Source organism: Lethenteron reissneri, chromosome 28 (genome assembly GCF_015708825.2).
Source record: "Lethenteron reissneri isolate LAM-NWPU_2019-01 chromosome 28, ASM1570882v1, whole genome shotgun sequence".
NCBI lineage: Eukaryota > Metazoa > Chordata > Hyperoartia > Petromyzontiformes > Petromyzontidae > Lethenteron > Lethenteron reissneri.
This window is the reverse complement of record NC_083806.1, coordinates 3,186,418-3,210,651: the sequence shown is the minus strand read 5'-3', so window position 1 is coordinate 3,210,651 and position 24,234 is coordinate 3,186,418. Positions and strand designations below refer to the sequence as shown.

Sequence of the window (24,234 nt, the reverse complement as noted above, 5' to 3'; positions counted from 1 at the left end):
GTGAGGCCTTGCCCGGCTCGCCCAACATGGTGGACACTGGGCACACGGGGCTGGGGCAGAGGGCATGGGTGGCGCCGGCCCACCACTGCTGGGCTCAAATATCTCACACTCGGCCTGCCTCGAATGTTCACCTCGGTGGGCCACCAAATGGTTTGCGTTTGGTGCGCGGCCGCACAACTCCAGTCCCAGCGGCCCGGTTCGACCCTGGGCCGAGGGCACAGGGCAAGGGTCAACGAGGCAAGGAGGGTGCACAGGGCACCAGGCAGGGAGCGTGGGGACGAGGGCAGAGGGCAGGGGTCGCGTGCCGCGAGGCGCTTGTCGAGAAGTCAAGGGGCAAAGGGCGCATGGGGTGCGGTGACCCTGATCCGCCCCACGGTGTGGGTGTGTATGTATGTATGCGCATTGAACTTCTTTCGCACCGTACGTAGCCAGCCGCGGCTAATCGGAGGTACGGGATCCCCGCCGCTCGCCTGTCGTTGTGACCGCGCGCGTGCGCAGGTTTACCCGACCACGTCGCGGGCGCTGGGCCTGGGCACGTGCAGCGGCCTGGCGCGCGTGGGCGCCCTCGTGACGCCCTTCATCGCACAGGTACCGCGTCATCGTCGCGTCGTGTGTGTCCATTCCCACAGCTCTTTCTTGCAGCGTTGCTTGCTTTGTTATACCCTCAGCGCGGTAACCGCCGCTGAGATCCTCGCGTAAAGGTGCAGTCCCGTAATTGCTCGCTCGCGTCACCACTGACGGAGCGGCCTCCACCACACGGAGCTCTAGAGAGCGCCTTCGGCTGGAGGGTACTTGGCCTACGCTTCCGCGTTGCCCCAAACGTCTCGGAAGAGGCAGGAGTACCCTGGGCCACGGGGGACCCCCCCCCCACCTCGCCAATCGACGGACGTTACATTTTTTGCGGAATCTCGATCGGTCGTCGCGCGCGCGATTCTCCGTGTCGTGGGAATTGGTGCGGAGTCGCACCTCCCCCTGTTCACACGCCACACTGAGCGGTGGCTGGAAATCTCCAACCTGCTCTGACATCAAAGGCGACCGGGGTCCTCGCGATTTTACGACAGTTGGGGGTGGAGCCACTGCACGGTCATTCACCACTTGATCGTCCTTATTAAGGTCTTCAGCTTTTAGGACTCAATCTCGAGATTCACCCCGAGGTAGATGGCGGCAAGTCCGCGGCTCGTCACGGCAGCGGGGGTCGGTGGGGGTCGGTGGGGGTGAGCGTCGTGACGAATCTGGCGGCTTCCGTCGGGGCACGTGCGACGTTTACCGATGTCGTAAACCCGGCCCCCATCTCCGCGCGAAGGCCAAGGCCGCGCCGCGACCTTCGTGCCGCGGCCTCCCACGCGGGCCGCGGTCACGTGATGCGAGGGTGGTAAAGTGGGCAGCGTGTCCCGCATGCGTGTGGCTGTTCGCTTTACTGCCCCTTTACAGGGTTTTTTTTGTATAAAACGAAAACTGAGAATTGCTCGGGGCTCGAGCGGAATGCTGCGGCCTCCTCTCGTGCGAGGAAACCCACCTCGCACGTGGCAGGGCGACGCTCAAAGTGTCCACGCGGGTGGGTTCACAAACCCCGGCGTCAATCTCCTGCCACGTGGAACCGGGGAACAGCAGCAGATGGCGCTGGTTGTGGTTTTGTTCGAGAGAGGGCATGGGGTGAGGGTTACGGCTAAGATACAGGTTTGAGTTAAGGCCCAGGTAAAAGATAAGAGATAACACTTAAGATTCGACTAGGCTTAGGGTTAGAGTGAGGGGTTAGGGACATCCTTAGGACTAGAGGTAAGCACATGACCTGGACAGGCTCGGCTCCAGCTGCACTCAGATTGGGGGGGGGGGCCCAGTAGAGCTGTCGTGTGGGGGGCACCATCGCAGTGAGTCGCCGCTCAGGAGGAGGAGGGTGAACGTGGCTGGGCCAAGGGGACACTTGGTGGTGTGGAGCCCCCACCCCTGCACCCCCCCCCATCCTGGCGGCCCCCAACCTGGTGGCCCCCACCCCAGTGGCTCCTAGCAATCGGGGTGGAGGCGTCCGCTGATTCTGCAGCCCGGGTCATTGCACTAATCATGCCCTCGTAACCCTACCTGTAACCCTCGCCGTAACCATAGCCCTAACCCAACATTGGGTGGCTGTGGTAGGCTTACAGCTGGAGTTATGGGGCATGAGCTAGGGCAGTGACTCAGGCTGCGGAATCATGTTCTGTTTATGCGCAAAACTGAACACAGCGTACCCCTTGTAGTAAATTCGGTAGGGACGTAGTCACCAGCGCACGTAGACGTCACGCCGGTACCGCGACACGCGCCGAGCCCGCCGTCCGTCACGCCGCTGCCCCGCGCCCGCCCCAGGTGATGCTGGCGAAGTCGGTCTACCTGTCGGTGTCGGTGTACGGCACCGTGTGCCTCCTGGCCACGGTGGCGTCGCTGCTGCTCCCCATCGAGACCAAGGGCCGGGGCCTGGTGGACGCGGCGGGGCCGGGGCCCTGGGGCCAGGAGATGGAGGGCCGCGTGACCGGCGACGGCTCTCCCAGCGCCGCCTCCGACTGATCGCGCCGCCCGGCTCGTCGGAGCCGCCGGGGGTTACCGGGGCCGCCGGGCAACGGCGCGGGAGCGGTGGCCCGCCACGGCGCCGTCTTCGCGCGGCATCGTGCCGAGCGGTCTCGGCTCGTTCGCTCGGCGTCGATGGCCGGCGAGCGCCGGTGGAGCGCGGCAGGCGGGGAGCGATCGACCCCCGCCCCCCCCGTGTACAGCGTGAACTGGGTCGTGCCTTTACCTCCCCCATCCCACCCCGTGAGCCCCCCCCCCTACCCCTCGTGACCCCCCACAACGACCCTGCCTGTGCGTGCGGCTTACGGTGACGCCGTCCCCTTCGAGTCGAGGTGAATGTGGTTGTGTTGAACGCGGGGCTGGGGTCGTGGCTGTGGCCGGAGCGGGGTTTGGGTTTCCGCTGTTGGCGGCGGTGGTGGTGCCGGCTCCCCGTGCCGCGGTGCGGTGCACAGCCGGTCGCTGGCCGCAGCAGCCGGAGTTCACGCTGGAGCCGCTCTCACCCAAGTTCGACTCCAGGTTCACTCATCGTGCGGCACCCAGCACCAGCCACTTGTGACATCGTCCTCTGGGCTGGAGAGTGGTTGATGTGGGTGGTTGGTGGGAATGTGGTTGGTGGAGGTGGTTATTTGGGTGGTTGGTGGGAAGGTGGTTGATGTGGGTGGTTGGTGGGAATGTGGTTGGTGGACTGGGTTGTTTGGGTGGTTGGTGGGGGGAGGTGCCTCACCGTTGAGTATTAAGATCATGCTGAGCACGCATTCAATTAATTAACTCGTTTTCAGTTTCATTCGAGCCATGCCTGCCAAGGTGGGATTGCGCCACTCCCAGCCACTCTCATCCTTTCCCAAACGCTCTCTTTCACCAGCCACTCTGTCACTTCTTACCACAAACGGCCACTTCCAGTATTTGCGAGTCACTGCCAGACATTTCTCAGCCACTCAGAGCTGCTCACAACCACTGCCAGTAACTCCCCAAGTCCACTGTAAGCCCCTGTCACCCACCTTTTGAGCCACAACCTCTTCCACAGACCCCCGAACAAATTCTCAGTCGGTCTAGAGCCCTCAGAGCTGCGGTCGACTCTGAGCCCAGACTTCAGGGCGTGTGGGCTCTGTTGATCCCCCGTCACCCGAACACCGACGCCAATTCCCGGACCGTCTGCTCGCGTCACACTCTGACAGGTGGCAAAGCCCACGCCCTCTCCACCCGCCCGCCCCTCAACCGTCTCCCCTCGCCACCCCAAGCCCCTTTGCCCTCCTCGCTCATAACGAGACCCCCACGGCTCCCTCCGCCCTGGCGTGGATGAAGCTGCCACCCCCCCCCCATACCCCCAGCAGTGTCGTTAGGTGGAGAAGCGGAAGCGGTTTTTGTGTTTTTGTCAAACGGGGCCAAAACGCGACAAAACGGTGGCTGGGGGGGCCAGCCGTGAGCGAGCCTGGCCATGTGATCGTTTAGCTATAAATACATACAGTACATATACATATATACATGGAGCCGTGTAATACTGATGATGATGCTGCTGATGATGATAATGATGATGCTGATAATACTGTGACGCTGCCACTGCTGTGATGACTCATGTGCTGCTGCTGCTGCTGCTCCGTGTTGGTGGCGTGAGTCTCGGCTAGAGCTGTAGGTGTCTCGTGCCCGCTGCGTGTGCGTGTTCTTACGGAGGTGGAGCCCTTCCAATAAATCTGGCGCGCGTCCTCGTGGCTCCGTGAGTGGCTTTGGCATCGTCATCACTGACATCATCACTATCAGTCAGAATGGCGATGATGATAAATAGAAGAGGCTTTACTCTCTCCGGCCACAAAACATGTGTTCGATTGTCCAAACACCAAAAATAAACCTTTTGCAAGGCATCGGGTCTGCATGAACCACACATACGCGTGGCAAAACATCCAAACAAACATGCTCTGATAATATTTGCCATAAGTACGTGTGGTTAATGCAGACTTGATACCTTGCAAAAGGTTTATATTTGCTGTTTCAACATATGAACACCTGTTTTATTGCCAGAGAGGATAACCCCTATTCTTATTATTCATCATTCTGTATAGTGACAAAAATATCCCATATATAATCAGAATCATGGCCCTAATGTTTGCACCATAATCAACTGCACAAGTGCCTCGAGTATTATCAACACAACTGATATAAGCTTTATTGCTGTCATCATCATCATCGCTGTCGGCAAGAGCACCACCCTCACAATCACTCCCACCGCCATCATCATCATCGATCACCACCCCCACCGGCAGTGTGGCTACGGGCACAATCATCGTCACTACCCCATCCCACCTGGCACCAGCATGGGCATCGCACGAGTAGGGAGGCGGAGAGGCACTTCACTCGCACGTTGCTTTATTACCGACGCGGTCTCGACAGCAGCACGGGAACAAGGCGCGATAGAAGCCAGCACCTCGCTTGTCTCTAACTAGATCCACGTGGTGCCACCTGACTCCACTTGGAATCACGTGGTTTCACGTAGACCACGTGGCTCCACCTGGAACCACGTGGTTTCACGTAGACCACGTGGCTCCACCTGGAACCACGTGGTTCCACGTAGACCACGTGGCTCCACCTGGAACCACGTGGGGCACGGGAGTTCCCAAACTCGAGTTCCCACAGCGGCACGCGGCGCGCGCCCCTTTCCACGAGCGCCGGGCGACTGCGTTCAGACACGAACTCGATACACACCGCACGCGCCTGATGATTGCCCTAGACTGCAAGCGCCCACGCAGAATTTCACAGATTGCCCCGGTAACTCGCAAGCCGCTCCTCCGGTTCGCGTCAACTCAGTCACGGATGGCACACGGTGACGCGTTCCCAACTGCGATAATTATTATTATAATGATGATGATAATGATTACAAAGTGCCTGTGTGCAGAGACCCGTCACGGTTCATATCGCCGAGAATTCCCGAGCGAAGTCCCGGACGCGACGCGACCGACAACATCAACGCGGCTTGTCGCTTCAGCGCATCCCCGTGATGCCGTCACGACTCCCGCGTGGCCTCGTCTTCCGTGGGTGCCGCGCAGCTGAGACAGCAGCTGAGCTGCAGCAGAGGCTGTGGAGAGGGGCCGGGGGTGGGGGAGGAGGCGGGGGAGACGCTCACGTGAGACGCGGGGGTCACACCAGAGTCACAGCGAGCCCTGTGCCGCCGTTCATCTGTCAGGGATCCTGGCTCCCACTCAAACCGCGAGCGGAGGGTTGCCACCTTTTTGCCGCGGAGCAAAACCGGACTTCATTCTCGGTCAGCACGAGCTCTCTCATCGGTTTCCGTACCGTGCGGTGAACTGTGATGCATCTCAAACGCAGCGGCATTAGCGATACGAGATCTCGGTACTAATCAATGCGAGCTGCCACCCGAACGCAGACGCATGCAAGTTCAAGCCTGGAGAGGTGGCAACGCGAACCGCCGCTTTGCCTCACCGTGAAGACGCGGTCTCGGTGTGCGTACGCAATCAGCAGCAGCGTCACCCCCAGCACCACGAAGGCGGCCACGATGGCGCCAATGGGCAGAGGTTCACCTGGGGACACGTGGACACGGGGACACGGCGTTAGCGAGACGCGGGGTGGGTGGGGGGGGGCTGAAGTGACGTCAGCTTGAAGAACCACGAGCGCGTTCTGTGTGGAGGCGCTCTAGCTGGTGCGGGGCCTGTAGCACATGTTATAAAGGGGCCCTAAATAAGAAAAACGTAAATATTCAACCACAATTTTTTTACTTGCATAGTAAAGTCATTGTATTTTTTTCATTTTCTAAACAGCCAGATAATACGACAAATCGCGAACCTTAAACACCCAGTCGTTCATAAAAGTTGAAGGCAGTATAGTACTATAGTAATAGAGCAAGTGCAGAATCACTGAACCGGAATTGATAGCTTGAAAGCATTTAGCGCGGGGCCCTTGAAAGTGTGCGGGGCCCGTAGCTACAACACGTGTAGCTACTTGTGCTACTGGGATAATCCGGCCATGGGGGTCGCGCACGAGATCTGGGATATCGGATCCCCGTCTCGAATGACGCGGCGTCTTCCTCCACCCTCCCCCACCCCCGTGTGGCGGTCTACGTCCTCACCCTTCACGACGAGGACGAATGTCTGCTGGCAGGGCGTGCCGGAGGTGGCGTTGATCACGCAGCAGTAGAGCCCCGAGTCCGTGTCCGTGGCGCGCGTGATGGAGAGCGAGTAGGAGTCGGGTCTCCACGACACCGAGTAGCGACCCTCGCTGGTGGACAGCGCCTCGCTGCAGCCGTCCCCGACCCACCACTGCACCTCTCCTGCACCCACGCGCGGGGAACGCGAGGTGGGATGCAGGGGACGCACCGAGACGATGGGTCACACTCGGGAGGCGTGGGGATGCGTGGAGACAACACGCGGGGACGCGGGATTGTCTGGGTAGCTAACGGGGGCACGTGACGGCGTGGAGACACGTGGCAGCGTGGAGACGCTGAGCGACACGTGGAGGGCACGGGGACACGTGGAAGCGTGGGGTCACGCGGGGACATGCGGGGGCACGGAGACACACAGGAACATACGGGGATGCCGTGGAGCAGGAATATCGCACGGGCGTTCAGTGCGGGGTCGCGTGGAGACACGTGGGGGACACGGGGTTATACGGGGGTCACATCGGGACACAGGGAACTCACGGAGAAACACGGGGACTGGGGGCCGCACCTGGAGACAGTTGAGGGCGGCTGTAGATGTTGCAGGTGAGGGTCACGTCTGTGCGCAGCGTTGACTGAACCGTCTGCTCCGACGGCAGGGGGATCTCGCACGGGTCAACTGCGCGCACACGGAGAGGCGTGGGGGACACGGGGGAGAAAGCGGGGGATGCACCTTGGGGCATGGAGACGAGCAAGGTCGCAAGGGGGACGCGTGTGGGTTGGTGTGGAGAGACGCGTGGACGGGCGAGAGATGATCTACCGTGAACTGGCTCGGGTGAGGTTGGCGTCCCCCGTGAAGATCGTCAAGGGGGCAGGGGCTGGTTCCGCTGCTGTGGGCGTCTGGGAATTGAGTCTCGGATCGGCGGGGCAGGAGCCTGGTCTGGAGTCAGTAGCGGAACCTGGGATCTGGGAGCGGGGGTCGATCTCTGGGGTCGGGACGGGGTCCAGGGCTCGCGGCTGGGGTCTTACCGGTGATCGCGAGACGCCGCTGCCCCGTCCGAGTCCCCGTGGAGCATTTGAAGACGACTCCCTCGTCCGCCTGGGTCACCACGAGACAGACCACGGCGTCGGTCGTCGCCACGACTTGATTGTTCCTCGTCCACGTGACCGTGGAGTTGATGGGCCCATCGGAGTCCTCGCACACGAGGCAGGATTTGTGGCCGAGGCGGAGGGCATCGGAGGGGCCGCAGTTGAGCAGCGACACGTTCAGTGCAGCTTCCACGGAGACTGTGTGGGGAGAGGCCAGGGACAACATCGTCATCATCATACATCACCCCATCATCAACATCCTCATACATCACCCCGTCATCAACAACATAATCATCCATCACCCCGTCATTATCAACATCATCATCATACATCTTCCCATCATCGACAACATCATCATCATACATCACCCCATCATCATCATACATCACCCCATCATCAACAACATCATCATACATCACCCCAACATCAAACATCACCCCATCGTCAACAACATCATCATACATCACCCCATCATTAACAACATCATCATACATCACCCCATCATCATCAACATCATCATACATCACCCCATCATCAACATCATCATACATTACACCGTCATCAACAACATCATCATCCATCACCCCGTCATTATCAACATCATCATCATACATCTTCCCATCATCGACAACATCATCATCATACATCACCCCATCATCATCATACATCACCCCATCATCAACAACATCACCATACATCACCCCAACATCAAACATCACCCCATCGTCAACAACAACATCATCATACATCACCCCATCATTAACAACATCATCATACATCACCCCATCATCATCAACATCATCATACATCACCCCATCATTAACAACATCATCATACATCACCCCATCATCATCAACATCATCATCATCAAACATCTTCTCATCATCGACAACATCATCATCATACATCACCCCATCATCAACAACATCATCATATATCACCCCAACATCAAACATCACCCCATCGTCAACAACAACATCATCATACATCACCCCATCATTAACAACATCATCATCATACATCACCCCATCATCAACATCATCATACATCACCCCATCGTCATCATACATCACCCCGTCATCAACATCATCATCATACATCACCCCATCATCGACAAAATCATCATCATACATCACCCCATCATCAACAACATCATCATACATCACCCCAACATCACACATCACCCCATCATTAACAACATCATCATACATCACCCCAACATCAAACATCACCCCATCAACAACATCATCATCATCATACATCACCCCATCAACAACATCATCATCACACATCACCCCAACAACCTCAAGACGTCCCAAATCACCGTCGCGTCCCCTTCCCATCACCCGCCCACCCCTCCCACCCCTCGCTCCCTCCAGCCGAGGGGCCGGCTTCCCCTCGCAAGGGGTCCCTATCCCCCGTGGGTACCCGTTCTGGTGGAGGAGGCGCCCTGTGCCGAGCAGGTCGGGACCAGGGGGAGGACGAGGAGGAGGATGATGATGATGAAGAGGTGGACGACGTGGGCGAGGTGGGCCAGTGGACCTCTCACCGACGGTTCGCGCCTGCCCATGGCTCTGTTGTCACGTGGAGTGAAGCAGCAGCATCGTTAGCTCCGTGCGACCGTCGGTTGGTCCGTCCATAATGTCGTCAATAACGTGGCCAAGTCAGTTGAATGATTTCGTCGATCAATTAGTCGGTCAACTAACGCGTCACTTTCTTTTGATCAACTACGTCAAATCATCTTCTTGGTTCTTTCGGTAAAGTCACGTAGAAGGGAAGTAATAAAATAATAAAAATAAAACATAATAAAATAATTCTCAGTGAGAATTCTCAGTGAGAATAATTTTATTATGTTTATTTTTATTATTTTATTACTTCCCTTCTACGTGACTTTACCGAAAGAACCAAGAAGATGAATCCCTGCAGTCACGAAAGCTTTAAATCGAGATACGTAAAATCAGTGAACGGGTCCACAAGACGTATGCGTACTCTTTGGTTCTGTCGGTAAAGTCACGTAGGTAGAAACATTATAGATCAAGACGTTTCGATCGCAACACAAGCAATCGTCGTCAGGTGGGACAACCACAGCAAGAACAAACGCCGTTTCGATCGCAACACAAGCAAGAAAAACATCTATTATTTTTCTACCTACGTGACTTTACCGAAAGAACCAAAGAGTATAGATTCCTGCAGTCACGAAAACTTCAAATCAAGACGTGTGCGTCATTCGCTGAATCAAGCCATCTCGAAAAGGAGTTCATCGATTGTGACTCGAGCGAGGAGTCAATCTCTGGACGCCGCGTTCACAGCGGCGGGGTCTTCGCACTCAGCGGCTCTGCGGGTCTGCGGGTCCGTCCGTGTCACGGTCAGCTGTGAGTGTGTCGCCGGTCGGTGTGTGGGGTGTGATGAGCGTCACGCGTCAGTATACCATTCGCGTGCACACGTGGCGTGTGTCTCGTGTGACCAGCCAGAAGTCGCCCATGAATGAGTCCACCGGTTAAGTCCATCGCTTCGTTCATCACGAAGGCAAATCGTGATAATTAATCACGAATGTGATTGTGGCTCGGGTGCCGTGTGGTATCGATCAGTTCCGCGTTGTGGCAGGGTGCGCTGGGTGAGATGTGTGAATGTGCCTATGCTGTGCCTATGCTGTGTGTATGATGTATGTATGTTGTGTGTACGCTGTGCCTATGCTGTGTGTATGCTGTGTACGCTGTGCTTATGCTGTGTGTACGTAGTGTGTATGCTGTGTGTATGCTGTGTGTATGCTGCGTGTATGATGTGCCTATGCTGTGTGTACGCGGTGTGTATACTGTGTGTATGCTGTGTGTACGCGGTGTGTATGCGGGGCTGGGCGTCATCCGCTGGCTCACCGCACGCTGACGCCGCCGCACTCCGCTGGGCAAGTCCCCGACACGCGCGTGGGGGTCCCCGCTCTGTGAGCCATCGACTCCAGGTGGTGGTGGTGGTGGCTGATTGGGTCCCGCTGTCGGGGTCTCTGTAACCCAGAGGCTGCGTGTGGGTCCCTGGTGAGTGGGTCCCCGCTTCTTGAGGGTGAGTGGGTCCCTAGTCCCGGGTGAGTTAATCTCTGGTACCCGGTGAGTGGGTCCCTGGTCCCGGGTGAGTTAATCTCTTGGCCCTGATGAGTGGGTCCACGCGTCTTCAGGTTCAGTGGGTCCCTGGTACCCGATGCGTCCCTGGTCCCGGGTGAGTGGGTCCCTGGTGCCCGGGTGAGTGGGTCCCTGGTCCCTGGTGAGTGAGTTCCTGGTACCCGGTGAGTGAGTTCCTGGTACCCGGTGAGTGAGTTCCTGGTACCCGGTGAGTGGGTCTCTGGATACCGGTTGGTGACGAGGTCCCGGGTGGTACCGAGTCGGGTCCCCGTGCCGCCCGCGGCCCCGCTATTTATAGCGGCTCCCGCTTGGGCCGCGACCAATGAGATCGGCGTGCCCAGGAGGGGCTGAGCGATGCGTCGGTTCATCAAGACGGGACGGGATTTTGTCGATGCGCAACGACATTGACCCCCCCACCCCCCGCCCCCCCCCCCGTGTAGCCCCTTGTCACAGACTGCTGGAGGAAGTGCTGTGAACGAGCCCCTTTGAACGCCAAGCCCAGCCGCCTTTGTCTCCCCAATGCTGATGCTTACAAAGCCGTCTTTGTCTTCCCCAGGTACTCATTTAAGGCTGAGTCGATCTACACAATACTGTCCTGGAACCCCAGGATCGGGTCAAATATTCGCCACTATTTTTGGTCGTGAGCGGGAATAGAACTCGGGTCGCCGTGTTCGTAGCGCACGCAGTGCACTAACCACTGCGCCACTGCTCCCCGTGATGCAAACAAGACAAAGTCAAAGATCCCCCGTATAGCCTTAACAGACTGTAGGGGCAAGTACTGTGAGCGAGCACCTATGAAGACCGGAACGGTTCACGAGGGGGTGGGTGACCAGAACCACGGCCGACCGCCTTTGTCTCCCTCGTGGCGATGTTCACACATCGCGCCAGGAACTAATTTTAGGCTGAGTCGACCTACGGGCGTCCCAGGACCGGTTCAAATAATCGTGACTGATATTGGCCGCGAGCGGAAATCGAACTCGGGTCGCCGGGCTCGTAGCATAGCGCGCTAACCGCTCCACTACCGACTCCCATGATGTATACAAAACAAATACAAAGATCCCCCGTATAGCCTATACCATACTATTGGGGCAAGTGCTGTTAGCGAGCACCTAAGAAGGCCGGCACGACACACAAGGGGATGGATGGCCATCACCACGCCCGGCCGTCTTTGTCTCCCAAGTGGCGATGTTTGCACATCGCACCAGGTACTCATTTGAGGCTGAGTCAACCTACAACACACACACACAGCCACAGGTAACTGGCACCCTACACACATGACGCACCAACACACGCAGACACGTGTCAGCCTTTATTTTCATTTACCTCCACCGGGTGCAACACCTACGTATGCGCCGTCGCAGTACCACATGTGTATCAGTACTGTAGGCGTACACACACGTGTACTCTATCCAAGGCCGTAGCCAAGGAGTCAACATTGGGGGGGACCAAATCTTCCAGGGGGTCTGGGGTCCCCCCCCCAGAAAAATATCTAAATTTGAAAACGAATTTCCTGCCTAAAATATTCAAAAATTCACTAACACATAGGATTGACTTTTTATTTATGTTTTACAATAATGTCTAATAGTGTATTGTATTGCATTGCTCTGTTTTTTACCTTTTCTTGTTTCATTGTATGTAATGGCATAGATTAGGGATTAATAAAGTACAACCATAACCACAATCATATTAACACATCTATTTTATAGCAACATATTGGGGGGGACATTTTGAGCATATTTGAATATTGGGGGGGATGTGTCCCCTAAATATATATTATAATTACGGCCTTGACTCTATCTACCCATGTGCGTACTGCGTAGACAGTACACGCACCAGTGTGTGTGTGTGTACTGTCTATGAAGTACACGTGGTGCATGCGTGTGCTGAGTCTATGCAATGCAAAGACGTGCATGCGAGTGTGTGTAATGATATCTATGCAGTACACCCACACACTCGTGTACTCCACGTAGCGCGCATGCACGTATATGTGTGTGTGTGTGCTGCAACACCAGTGACGATTATTCTGAACCGGTCCTGGGCCTCCCCTAGGTCGACTCAGCCTCAAATGAGTACCTGGTGCAGTGTGTAGTAAACATCGTCACTGGGAAGATAAAGGCGGCCGGGCGTGGTGCTGGCCATCCACCCCCTCGTGTGCCGTTCCGGCCTTCATAGGTGCTTGCTAACAGCACTTGCCCCGACAGTCTATTCAGGCTATACGGGGGGTCTTTGTTTTTGTACTGCATAGACTCAGTATACACATCGCAAATATCCCTCCAGAAAATATCCCGATGCAGATTCGTGCTGGGTACAACTGCATGCAAGTGTCATTTGTAAATTTTTTGCTGTGGTTTGCTGCCTTGCCCAAGCTTGGCACTTGATGTACCGGCACTCCCCTTATGCAATTGAAACATATAACTTACCTCATGTCTTTATTTTTTAATTATTTTCTTACCTTTCCGATACTCCGATCGGGGTTTTTTTTGTACTGTTTGTTGTAATTGTCTGACCCGTCCCATACTGGACATCTGTGAAAAACAGCTTCACAGCTGATCGGATTTCTCAAAAGACAAATAAACATTCTGAGCATGTGCAGTGCCCGCATCTCATCAGACCACGTGGACCGGCGACTTCCGCTCCCGTGGTCACGTGACGCGGAAGCGGCGGCGCTGCCTTGTGAACACGTGGAGCGAGAGGCAGCCATGAGGTGAGCAGAGCGAGGCCGCCGCTTCGTGTGTCGGAGTTGGGGAGTCTGCCGCCTTCGTCTCGGGGCTCTTGTGTCGGGGTTAGAGGCATTGGCCGAGGTGTGGTGGCTAAGGCGTCTGGGCTATGGCCGGGGTTAGGACCCGAAGCTGCGGCTCGCGGCGTCTCTGCCGTACGCGGCGCGGTTGCCCCGGGGCCCCGCGGCGAGCAGGGCCGCGGGGTACGAAGAGCCGAGAGGGGGACCCCCCCACCACCCCCCACCGACTACGCTACGCAACTCGTCCGGCCCGAGCTCGTCGCGTCTGGGTTAGGGTTGGGGCTCAGCTCCTGGGGGGGTTTGGTCAGGGCTCGAGTTGGGGTTCGGGTTCGAAGCGCTCCATGCGGCTCGTGACGACAGCCCCCCCTACCCCCCCCTTCCCCGTACCGATGATGATGGTGTTGTACTGATGACGATGGTACTGATGACGATGGTACTGATGATGGTGTTCGTACTGATGATGGTACTGATGATGGTGTTCGTACTGATGATGGTGTTATACTGATGATGGTGTTCGGACTGATGATGATGGTAATGATGATACTGATGATGATGGTACTGATGACAATGGTGTTCGTACTGATGACGATGGTACTGATGATAATGTTCCTACTGATGATGATGCTGGCTGTGTCCGCAGCTCCGCAGACCCCGTCGCTGTCCCCGATGGCCGCCGCCTGCTGGTGCAGTTCCGCGACGAGAAGGGGGCCGCGCTGGCGCCGCCGCTCGACCTCCCCGCGGACATCAACGCGCAGCGCCTGCAGCTCGTGTGCGACGCACTGCTGCCGTCGGTGCGACCCCCCCCCACTCCCCCACCACCCCCCCACCCCCCCCACACCACCCCCCCACCCCCCCCACACCACCCCCCCACCCCCCCCACACCACCCCCCCCACACCACCCCCCCCCACACCACCCCCCCCCCACACCACACCCCCCCACACCACACCCCCCACACCACACCCCCCCCACACCACATCCCCCACACCACCACACCCACCACCCCCCCCACACCCCCCCACACCCCCCCCACACCACCCCCCCACCCCCCCCACACCACCCCCCCCCCACACCACCCCACCACACACCACACCCCCCCACACCACACCCCCCCCACACCACATCCCCCCACACCACCACACCCCCCCCACACCACCCCCCCTCACACCACCCCCCCCACACCACCCCCCCCACACCACACCCCCCCACACCACACCCCCCCACACCACACCCCCCCCACACCACATCCCCCCACACCACCACACCCACCACCCCCCCCACACCCCCCCACACCCCCCCCACACCACCCCCCACCCCCCCCACACCACCCCCCCCACACCACCCACCACACACCACACCCCCCCACACCACACCCCCCCCACACCACATCCCCCCACACCACCACACCCCCCCCCACACCACCCCCCCTCACACCACCCCCCCCACACCACCCCCCCCCCCACACCACACCCCCCCACACCACACCCCCCCACACCACACCCCCCCCACACCACATCCCCCCACACCACCACACCCACCACCCCCCCACACCCCCCCCACACCCCCCCACACCACCCCCCCACCCCCCCCCACACCACCCCCCCCCACACCACCCCACCACACACCACACCCCCCCACACCACACCCCCCCCACACCACATCCCCCACACCACCACACCCCCCTACCACCCACCCACCACCCCCCCCCACACCCCCCCCCACCCTCCACACCACCCCCCACACCACCCCCCCTCACACCACCCCCCCCACCCCCAACACCACACCCCCCCACACCACACCCCCCACCACCCCCCTAGAGGAAGGGGAGCGGCGAAACTTGACGAAATCTCTCCCGAAGCCCCCCCCCTCTCGTAGCGGCATTGAGCCCCCCCCCCCCCCCCCGATCGCGTCGGCGTGTTGCGGGAGCGCGTGCGCTACGCTGCGCTACGAACCCGGCGACCCGAATTCGATTCCCGCTCGCGGCCAACACGAGTGACGATTATTTGAACCGGTCCTGGGACTCCCCTAGGTCGACTAGGCCTCAAATGAGGACCTGGTGCGGTGTGTAAACATTGCCACTAGGGAGACAAAGGCGGCCGGGTGCGTTGCTGACCACCCACCCCCTCGTGTGCCGTTCCGGCCTTCATAGGTGCTCGCGAACAGCACTTGCCCCAACAGTCTGTTATCTTTGTCTGTATGCATCACGTGGAGCGGTGGCGCAGTGGTTAGTGCACTGCGCTACGAACACGGCGACCCGAGTTCTATTCACGTGCGGTACTGCGACACGGCGCATGCGTAGGTGTTGCACTCAGTGGAGGTAAATGAGTTACAGGCGTTGCCTTGCTGGCACGTGTCTGCGTGTGTTGGTGCGTCATGTGTGGAGGGCTGTCACGTGGTGCCAGTTGCCTGTGGCTGTGTGGGTGTGTTGTAGGTTGACTCAGCCTCAAATGAGAACCTGGTGCGATGTGTAAACATCGCCACTGGGGAGACAAAGGCGGTCGGCCGTGGTGCTGGCCACCCACCCCCTCGTGTGCCGTGCCGGTCTTCATAGGTGCTCGCTTAACAGCGCTTGCTCCTGCAGTCTGTTAAGGCTACACGGGGGATCTTTGTGTTTTGTGTGTGTGCGTAGGACGACCCCGCGCCGCTCGCCTTCTACGTGCACGAGGTGGAGATCGTGGAGTCGCTAGAGCGCTCGCTGCTGCAGGGCCAGCCAGCCGCTGAGACGGAGCGAGCGCTCGACGTGGTGTGCCAGCCGCAGGCGACGTTCCGCGTGCGCGCCGTCACGCGCTGCACCAGCTCGCTGCAGGGCCACGCCGAGGCCGTCATCTCCGTCGCGTTCAGTCCCAACGGACGGTGAGTGCGCGTCGCGGCGCGGAGACGAAGGGTCCCCCGCGTAGCCTTCGCCGCGCTCTTGGAGCCAGTGTTGTCGGCGAGCACCTATTCAAGCCGGCGCGACGCACCGTGGGGTGGTGTTGCCAGCGCCACTGCCTGGCCGCATTTGCCTGCCCAGTGCTGATGTTTACACGCCGCATGTTGGTACTCATTTAAGGTCGAGTCAACCGAAGGGAGGCCCAGGACAGATTCAGATATTCCCTGCCATTGTTATGAATTGAACTTGGGTTGTTGGGTTCATAGCGCAGCACGCTAATTACTGCGCCACCTGCTCCCCACGCACGTACAGTCGCACGCACATACAGACATTTAAAAAGCACACACGAACGTGTGTACGCACACACATGCACATGAACTCGCGCTAAAACGCACGCATGAGATGGTGGTAGTGGTGGTGATACTGGCACTGGTTTTCGTGGTGGCAGTGATATTGGTATTGGCGGTGGTAGTGGTGGCAGTGGTGGAAGCGGTGGTGGTCTCCTCTCCTGTTCCCGCGCGCTGCCCCAGGTTCCTGGCGAGCGGCTCGGGCGACACCACCGTTCGCTTCTGGGACATCAGCACGGAGACGCCGCACTTCACGTGCACAGGTGAGTGAGGGCGGGAGGTACAGCTCCAGCTAGGGGTGCCCCTGGCCTCGCTCCGTGGGCGGTGGCCCGCATCCAGCGGTGCATTGACCACACAAAGACTGTACATGGTCACTCATCGTCTTGTCCGTCTTAGTTTTTTTTATTCGAAGCGTCACCCCTTTGGGGTCGTCGTCTGTGTGATGATGATCGCGGCTGCTCTGTGTGCTGTCCTCGCTCCAGGCCACAAGCACTGGGTGCTCAGCATCGCCTGGGCTCCTGACGGGAAGAAGCTGGCGTCTGGATGCAAGAACAGCCAGGTAAGTGGCAACCGCTCCACCGCTCCACCGCTCCACCGCTCCACCATGGTGTAAGTGTGCAGCTGTGCAGGTCGCGAGCAACTGTGCAACCACTCAACCACAAAGGTGGCCACACAATCACACAACCACTCAACCACAGCGATAGTGAGTGGACACGCTATCACACGGTTAACGACCAACCACACAACCACTCAACCACAGCGATAGTGAGTGGACACGCTATCACACGGTTAACGACCAACCACACAACCACAGCGATAGTGAGTGGACACGCTATCGCACGGTTAACGACCAACCACACAACCACTCAACCACAGGGATAGTGAGTGGACACGCTATCACACGGTTAACGACCAATCACACAACCACTCAACCACAGCGATAGTGAGTGGACACGCTATCACACGGTTAACGACCAACCACACAACCACTCAACCACAGCGATAGTGAGTGGGCACGCTATCACACGGTTAACGACCAATCACACAACCACTCAACCACAGCGATAGTGAGTGGGCACGCTATCACACGGTTAACGACCAACAACACAACCACTCAACCACAGCGATAGTGAGTGGGCACGCTATCACACGGTTAACGACCAACAACACAACCACTCAACCACAGCGATAGTGAGTGGGCACGCTATCACACGGTTAACGACCAACCACACAACCACTCAACCACAGCGATAGTGAGTGGGCACGCTATCACACGGTTAACGACCAACAACACAACCACTCAACCACAGCGATAGTGAGTGGACACGCTATCACACGGTTAACGACCAACCACACAACCACTCAACCACAGCGATAGTGAGTGGGCACGCTATCACACGGTTAACGACCAACCACACAACCACTCAACCACAGCGATAGTGAGTGGACACGCTATCACACGGTTAACGACCAACAACACAACCACTCAACCACAGCGATAGTGAGTGGGCACGCTATCACACGGTTAACGACCAACAACACAACCACTCAACCACAGCGATAGTGAGTGGACACGCTATCACACGGTTAACGACCAACAACACAACCACTCAACCACAGCGATAGTGAGTGGACACGCTATCACACGGTTAACGACCAACCACACAACCACTCAACCACAGCGATAGTGAGTGGACACGCTATCACACGGTTAACGACCAACAACACAACCACTCAACCACAGCGATAGTGAGTGGACACGCTATCACACGGTTAACGACCAATCACACAACCACTCAACCACAGGGATAGTGAGTGGACACGCTATCACACGGTTAACGACCAATCACACAACCACTCAACCACAGGGATAGTGAGTGGACACGCTATCACACGGTTAACGACCAACCACACAACCACAGCGATAGTGAGTGGACACGCTATCGCACGGTTAACGACCAACCACACAACCACTCAACCACAGCGATAGTGAGTGGACACGCTATCACACGGTTAACGACCAACCACACAACCACTCACCCACAGCGATAGTGAGTGGGCACGCTATCACACGGTTAACGACCAACAACACAACCACTCAACCACAGCGATAGTGAGTGGACACGCTATCACACGGTTAACGACCAACAACACAACCACTCAACCACAGCGATAGTGAGTGGACACGCTATCACACGGTTAACGACCAACAACACAACCACTCAACCACAGCGATAGTGAGTGGACACGCTATCACACGGTTAACGACCAATCACACAACCACTCAACCACAGGGATAGTGAGTGGACACGCTATCACACGGTTAACGACCAATCACACAACCACTCAACCACAGCGATAGTGAGTGGGCACGCTATCACACGGTTAACGACCAACAACACAACCACTCAACCACAGCGATAGTGAGTGGGCACGCTATCACACGGTTAACGACCAACAACACAACCACTCAACCACAGCGATAGTGAGTGGACACGCTATCACACGGTTAACGACCAACAACACAACCACGCATTTAGTGCAAAACCACTCAATCATGCAACCATGGAGGTACTGCTCAACCACGGCTGCTTGTGCCCCATGCCCCCATGCCCAATGCCCCATGCCTCCATGCCCCCCGTGCCCCCGTAAAGCTGAGGGGAGTGTGAGGGGGGGGGAGTGAAACCCCTGACCTGCAGTGTTGCCTGCCCCACCCCCCCCCCCCCCCCCCCCAGATCTTGCTGTGGGACCCGGAGACGGGGCGGCAGGTGGGGCGCGCTCTGACGGGGCACACCAAGTGGATCACGTGGCTGTGCTGGGAGCCGCTGCACCTGTGAGTCGGCTTGCCGGTGTGACGGCGACGCCGCCGCGGTGTGATGCCGGCTTGCCGGTGTGACGGCGACGCGAGAGCCACAACCGTCACGCCGCCCGTGTTGTTGCGCAGTCTCTCCGTCGCGTGACTGTCGTTGCGCATTTGGTTTATAAACATTCAGCTTCTTGACAAAATACGAAATAAGCTCGGTAGTAAATCTCATATTGGCCGCGGAAACTTGCGCGTTGAGTAATTGCAGTTGTAAATAAATACCCACCACCAATTAAACTACGATACCTACCGCCAGTTACATTATAATACCTACCACCAATTACATTAACGCTTTACAAAACATCTATCGGAGTAAATGACGGCTCATCGGTTAATTAGTGCTTAATTGTTGCGTGACCAACGGCATGTGCGTTATAGAACGTGAAATGGCAATGATTTGACGGCCCGTGCCGGGCTAGTGTTGGGTGAGCTGCACTTGAACGAGTCCGGCGCTGCGCTTGAGCGAGTCGGGGGGGGACGGTTCCACGTCGTAGCGACGCTCCGTGTCCAATTACCGCTCCCATGGAGGTGGTTGGCGCGCAGCGGTGCACCGTGCCGTGTAACTGCGGCTGCGCCCGCTCGACCTTCCTGACGTAGCGCTCCCCCGCGGTGATGGTGCCGTCCGCAGGAACGCAGAGTCGCGGTTCCTGGCGAGCGCCTCAAAGGATGGCACGGTGCGCGTGTGGGACACGGCGCGCGGGGCGTGCGATCGCGTGCTCGCGGGCCACACGCACTCCGTCACGTGCTTGCGCTGGGGCGGAGAGGGCCTCCTCTACTCCGCCTCGCAGGACCGCACCGTCAAAGTGTGGAGGCCGCACGATGTGAGTCGCCGCCCGTGCAAGTGCCCGTGGGTTTTGAGGAGAGGGCGAACGTGCAGCGCTTGCCACTGTTGTAGCGCGGCGGCGCGGCTGCACGCGACGGAGAATCCGCTGGGAATTCGCGCGGAGCAGTGCGACCCGTCGTGCTAGAGGACGGCCCCCAGAATTGGATTTCACCAAACTAGCTCAGAGATCCAGACCCAGCGACCGCTGGTTCACACAGCCAGGGGGCAGCACTTCCCACTGCTTCTACCACAAAGAGTAACGTTGGTAGCTTCACAATGAAACCGAAGTTATCAATGCTCAGGACTTCTTAAGCCAAATGAAGTGCAGTGATTTTGTTTGTTTGTTTTTAGAGTCATTGGCGACCGAGTTGAGACCATTGACTCCGCTACACTTGAGAACCCGGTTTCATCGCTGGCGGGGGCTGTAAGCCCGATTCACACCCAAGATCTCAGCGGCGTCAGCACGTCGCTCTGAGCTGTGAACCACCCGGCCCCACCCCATTGCACTTTTATTTTAATGTTTTTCCATATTCCTCCAAATTTGGAAGTAGATATTTCGTGACCTCTATTGACGATCAATGACCCACATTTTATCCCCATATCTGGGGCCGCCTCGGTGCTTGGAAGGCACCGCACCGTCCTGGGGATGCCAGCTGGTCCTGCGCGATCGCATTGCCATCGCTTGTAACCCGCTGACCCTCACCTCCGCTGGTGTTGTGTGTGTGCGTGTGTGCGTGTGTGCGTGCGTACGTGTTGTGGCACACGCAGGGCGTGCTGTGCCGCACCCTGCAGGGCCACGGACACTGGGTGAACTCGCTGGCGCTGAGCACCGACTACGTGATGCGCACGGGCGCCTTCGAGCCCAAGCACGCCACCGTCGTCCCGCGCAGCAGCACCGCTTCCTGTGAGCCCCCACCCCCCCCCCACCTCGCGGAGACGATTACATGGCAGCAGCCTTGGCGATGACGAGGAGGGTCGGCGCCGTGCTTAGTCGCGTGCTAATAACACCGAGAGATGGACTGTTTGCTGCACGTATGGGCGTGTCAATATAACGGTGCAGTCATGTGTGTGTCTGTGTGGATCTGTGTCTGTGTGGCTCTGTCAGTGTTGAGTTTTTATTCTTGTCTCTCCGTCTCTTTCTCCAGTGGACGAGCTGAAGGAACAGGCGCTGAAGCGATACAATCAGGCCAAGGTGAGCACGCTGAGGAATCTGGGGATGTAGTGTGGGGGATTCATGAGGGGTACCGAGACAAAGATCCCCCAGGTAGCTACGAGTCGATTTTTGGGGCAAGTGCTGTTTGAGAGCACCGATATGGGCCAGAACAGCACACAAGAGGGTTGGGGGGGCCAACACCGTTCCCAGCCTTCTTTGCCTCCCCGGAGGGATACGCCGTGCCAACAGGAGAATACGCACACAAAGATACGCACAGAGAGGTACACGCACAGAGGTGTATACACACAGAGCGATAGACGCAGAGACCCCCTCTGGTCATTCAGACTGCTGGGGCCAGTGCCGTCAGGCGAGCACGGGGGCCTGGGCAGCGTGTCCCCGCCGAGTGGCCCGTCCAGTGGAGACGGTGCCGCCCTCGCTGACCGCCGGCGCTCCCCGCAGGAAGTGCAGGGCGAGGAGCGGCTCGTGTCGGGCTCGGACGACTTCACGCTCTTCCTGTGGCACCCGGCGCTGGACAAGAAGCCGGTGGCGCGCATGACGGGCCACCAGGCGCTCATCAACGCCGTGGCCTTCTCCCCCGACGGGCGCATCCTCGCCAGCGCCTCCTTCGACAAGTCCGTCAAGTTGTGGGACGGACGCACGGGGAAGTACGTCGCCCCCCACCGTGCCCCTTCCCCCCCCCCGCACCATCCCGGGCGGTCGACCCCGTTCCCAACTCGCGCCATGCGGGTCGCGATTCGAGGTCCGGGTTGTCCGTGTCCGTGAGCAGTGCCGTTAACAGGGGAGGGGTGGGGGGGTTGGCGACGCTCATTCTGCGTGGTGCCGCCACGCAACTTGCTCTCGACCTTGACCTCTCCTTATCTCACTTTATTACTCTAACTGCTGCCCTGGACTACGATAACCGTTGTGGCCACTGCTACCGTTCTCCCCACCACCCTTCTATGACCGTGATCACCCACTCCAACTTCACCTGTTGCTCCGAACCTGAACGTCTCACCGCTTATGCCGACCTCTCTAACCCTGATCCGTTGCCCCCGGTTCCTGACCTCTCGCCATCGAGCCTGGCTTTTAACGCAGCGACGCGAGCCCTGACGGGGGGGTGGGGGGGCGGAGTGCGGTTGGTCCCTGCGCCACGTGCCGCTTCGTGCCGCTGGGCTGCCAGGGGGGCGTCGGTGCAGGAGCTGCGGGGTCACTGCGGGGTCACCGCGGGGTCGCCGTTGCGGGCGTCGGTTTAACCGAGATGGCTCTGGTGTCGGCGGCAACAGGTTCCTGGCGGCGCTGCGCGGCCACGTGAGCGCCGTCTACGCGGTGGCGTGGTCGGCCGACAGTCGGCTGCTGGTGAGCGGCGGCAGCGACAGCACGGTGAAGGTGTGGGACGTGCAGACGCGCGCCCTCTCCGTCGACCTCCCGGGCCACGCCGACGAGGTATGCCCCTCGCACCGCACACTCGGCCACCTCGTTACAGACGTGCGGCAGATCTCGGCGATGACGATGAGAACGGTGGTGGTGGTGGTGAGAGGTGATGGTGATGATACTGGTTATTGTGGTCGTAAGTACGGTCGTGATCCCAAGTGAGTATAGCGGTAGCTTTGTTGATGCTAATGAAAATGGTGACGGTCATAGTGATGATGATGATAATGGTGGTGGTGGTCCTATGTAGGTGTTTGCGGTGGACTGGAGCCCGGATGGACAGAGAGTAGTCTCTGGCAGCAAGGACAAGATGCTACGGATGTGAGCAGCTGTCCATCATGCACCCCCACGCTATAGCTATCCCAGCAGGCACCAGCTGTACCACAATCCACCAGCTTTTCCAGCATGCGCCGCATGTCTTAAGCGTTCAACAGCTATCCCAGAAGGCGTCTTGAGCCCCCATTCACGAGCGATGCGCGCTCGCAAATTTCCAACCCCCAGTAATTTGTTGACTTCCAGTGGTTGTGGTTGCCTTGCGGAGGGGGGGGGGGCGCCTTGCACACCGCTGTTATAACGGCGCGCGCTCTCTTTATCGACAGATGGCGGAAGTGAGGGCGGCCTGCCTGCCAGCCGCGGGTGACTCGCCAGTGGGGGAAGTTCGCCGCTCTCGGGGGCACCGCGACCGCCGCTTGCGGTCTCCGCCAGCAAAGTCCGCCGTGGCTGCCCAGCCCTGTGTACCTGTTGCCTCCCCTACCCACCCCTGTATCTTGGTGGGCAAAGAGGCTCGTGTATGAAGGCCCCCAGGGCAGGCAAGAGGGGTCGGCGTGACGGTGCACGCTCCGTGGGATCGGGCGGCCCGCGACCCAGCGACGCCGGTTAGCGATCGTGACGAGCGAGGCTTTTTCTACCGGTGTGTTCCGTAATGTAAATACTCGTTTTACCAATTGATAAATAAAACAGCGTTAACTTTGGCATCGTTTCTGCACGATGACATTACCGCGTGGCATCAGTCGGGGGGGGCGCGCGTGACGATGCGTCGATTCGTCCGTTTATAATTATCGGCGCTTGCGGTACGCGGACCAAAACCCGCACGTAGGTTCTTTGCAGCCAATGGGATTCGCAGGTGATTGTTGATTTGGGCCACAATGATCTGGCTAAATGTGACACATTCTCCAATAACACT

At 58.3% G+C, this 24,234-nt stretch overlaps 3 protein-coding genes across 6 annotated transcripts in view; 2 read left to right on the top strand and 1 right to left on the bottom strand.

Moving 5' to 3' along the window:
- Positions 1–4,284, top strand: part of SVOP (SV2 related protein) — a 41,026-nt gene extending 36,742 nt beyond the window's left edge. The window contains exons 15-16 of one of the 3 annotated variants that reach the window (XM_061561773.1): positions 499–588; positions 2,338–4,284. In XM_061561773.1, coding sequence (XP_061417757.1) covers positions 499–588; positions 2,338–2,535 — 288 coding nt within the window. In that variant the 3' untranslated portion in view covers positions 2,536–4,284. The remainder of the gene's footprint in view (positions 1–498; positions 589–2,337) is intronic. The other 2 variants (XM_061561774.1, XM_061561775.1) reach the window with 2 other exon arrangements.
- Positions 4,285–4,712: 428 nt separating this feature from the next.
- Positions 4,713–11,122, bottom strand: LOC133348795 (uncharacterized). Of its 2 annotated transcripts, XR_009755832.1 has the most exons (8): positions 10,597–11,122; positions 9,152–9,297; positions 7,664–7,921; positions 7,206–7,313; positions 6,608–6,808; positions 5,965–6,062; positions 5,114–5,599; positions 4,713–5,035 (listed from the first exon to the last, which is right to left on the bottom strand). XR_009755832.1 is itself a non-coding variant. In XM_061561803.1 (7 exons), the coding sequence occupies exons 1-7, from the start codon at positions 10,668–10,670 to the stop codon at positions 5,528–5,530; spliced, it is 957 nt and encodes a 318-aa protein (XP_061417787.1). In that variant the 5' UTR covers positions 10,671–11,122; the 3' UTR covers positions 4,713–5,527. The 2 variants fall into 2 exon arrangements, 1 of the variants encoding a protein (XP_061417787.1); XM_061561803.1 differs by having other exon boundaries at positions 4,713–5,599.
- Positions 11,123–13,388: 2,266 nt separating this feature from the next.
- NLE1 (notchless homolog 1) lies at positions 13,389–24,022 on the top strand. Its single transcript, XM_061561778.1, has 13 exons — positions 13,389–13,537; positions 14,211–14,361; positions 16,198–16,421; positions 16,968–17,047; positions 17,267–17,343; positions 19,520–19,617; positions 20,276–20,468; positions 21,239–21,374; positions 21,616–21,662; positions 22,083–22,288; positions 22,907–23,066; positions 23,302–23,372; positions 23,651–24,022. Exons 1-13 carry the CDS (start codon positions 13,419–13,421, stop codon positions 23,661–23,663), a joined length of 1,575 nt encoding a protein of 524 aa, XP_061417762.1. The 5' UTR covers positions 13,389–13,418; the 3' UTR covers positions 23,664–24,022.
- Positions 24,023–24,234: the final 212 nt, after the last annotated feature.

Bases quoted from the DNA above. Each gene is read 5' to 3' on its own strand.
- LOC133348795 (XM_061561803.1), bottom strand. From the start codon at position 10,670: ATGGCTCACAGAGCGGGGACCCCCACGCGCGTGTCGGGGACTTGCCCA. The intron at 9,298-10,596 runs GTGAGCCAGCGG...ACGTGACAACAG, and splicing joins TGCGGCGGCGTCAGCGTGCG to AGCCATGGGCAGGCGCGAAC. The intron at 5,600-5,964 runs GTGAGGCAAAGC...CCCTCTCCACAG, and splicing joins ACCGAGACCGCGTCTTCACG to CCTCTGCTGCAGCTCAGCTG.
- NLE1 (XM_061561778.1), top strand. From the start codon at position 13,419: ATGTGCAGTGCCCGCATCTCATCAGACCACGTGGACCGGCGACTTCCG. The intron at 17,344-19,519 runs GTAAGTGGCAAC...CCCCCCCCCCAG, and splicing joins CTGGATGCAAGAACAGCCAG to ATCTTGCTGTGGGACCCGGA. The intron at 22,289-22,906 runs GTACGTCGCCCC...CGGCGGCAACAG, and splicing joins TGGGACGGACGCACGGGGAA to GTTCCTGGCGGCGCTGCGCG.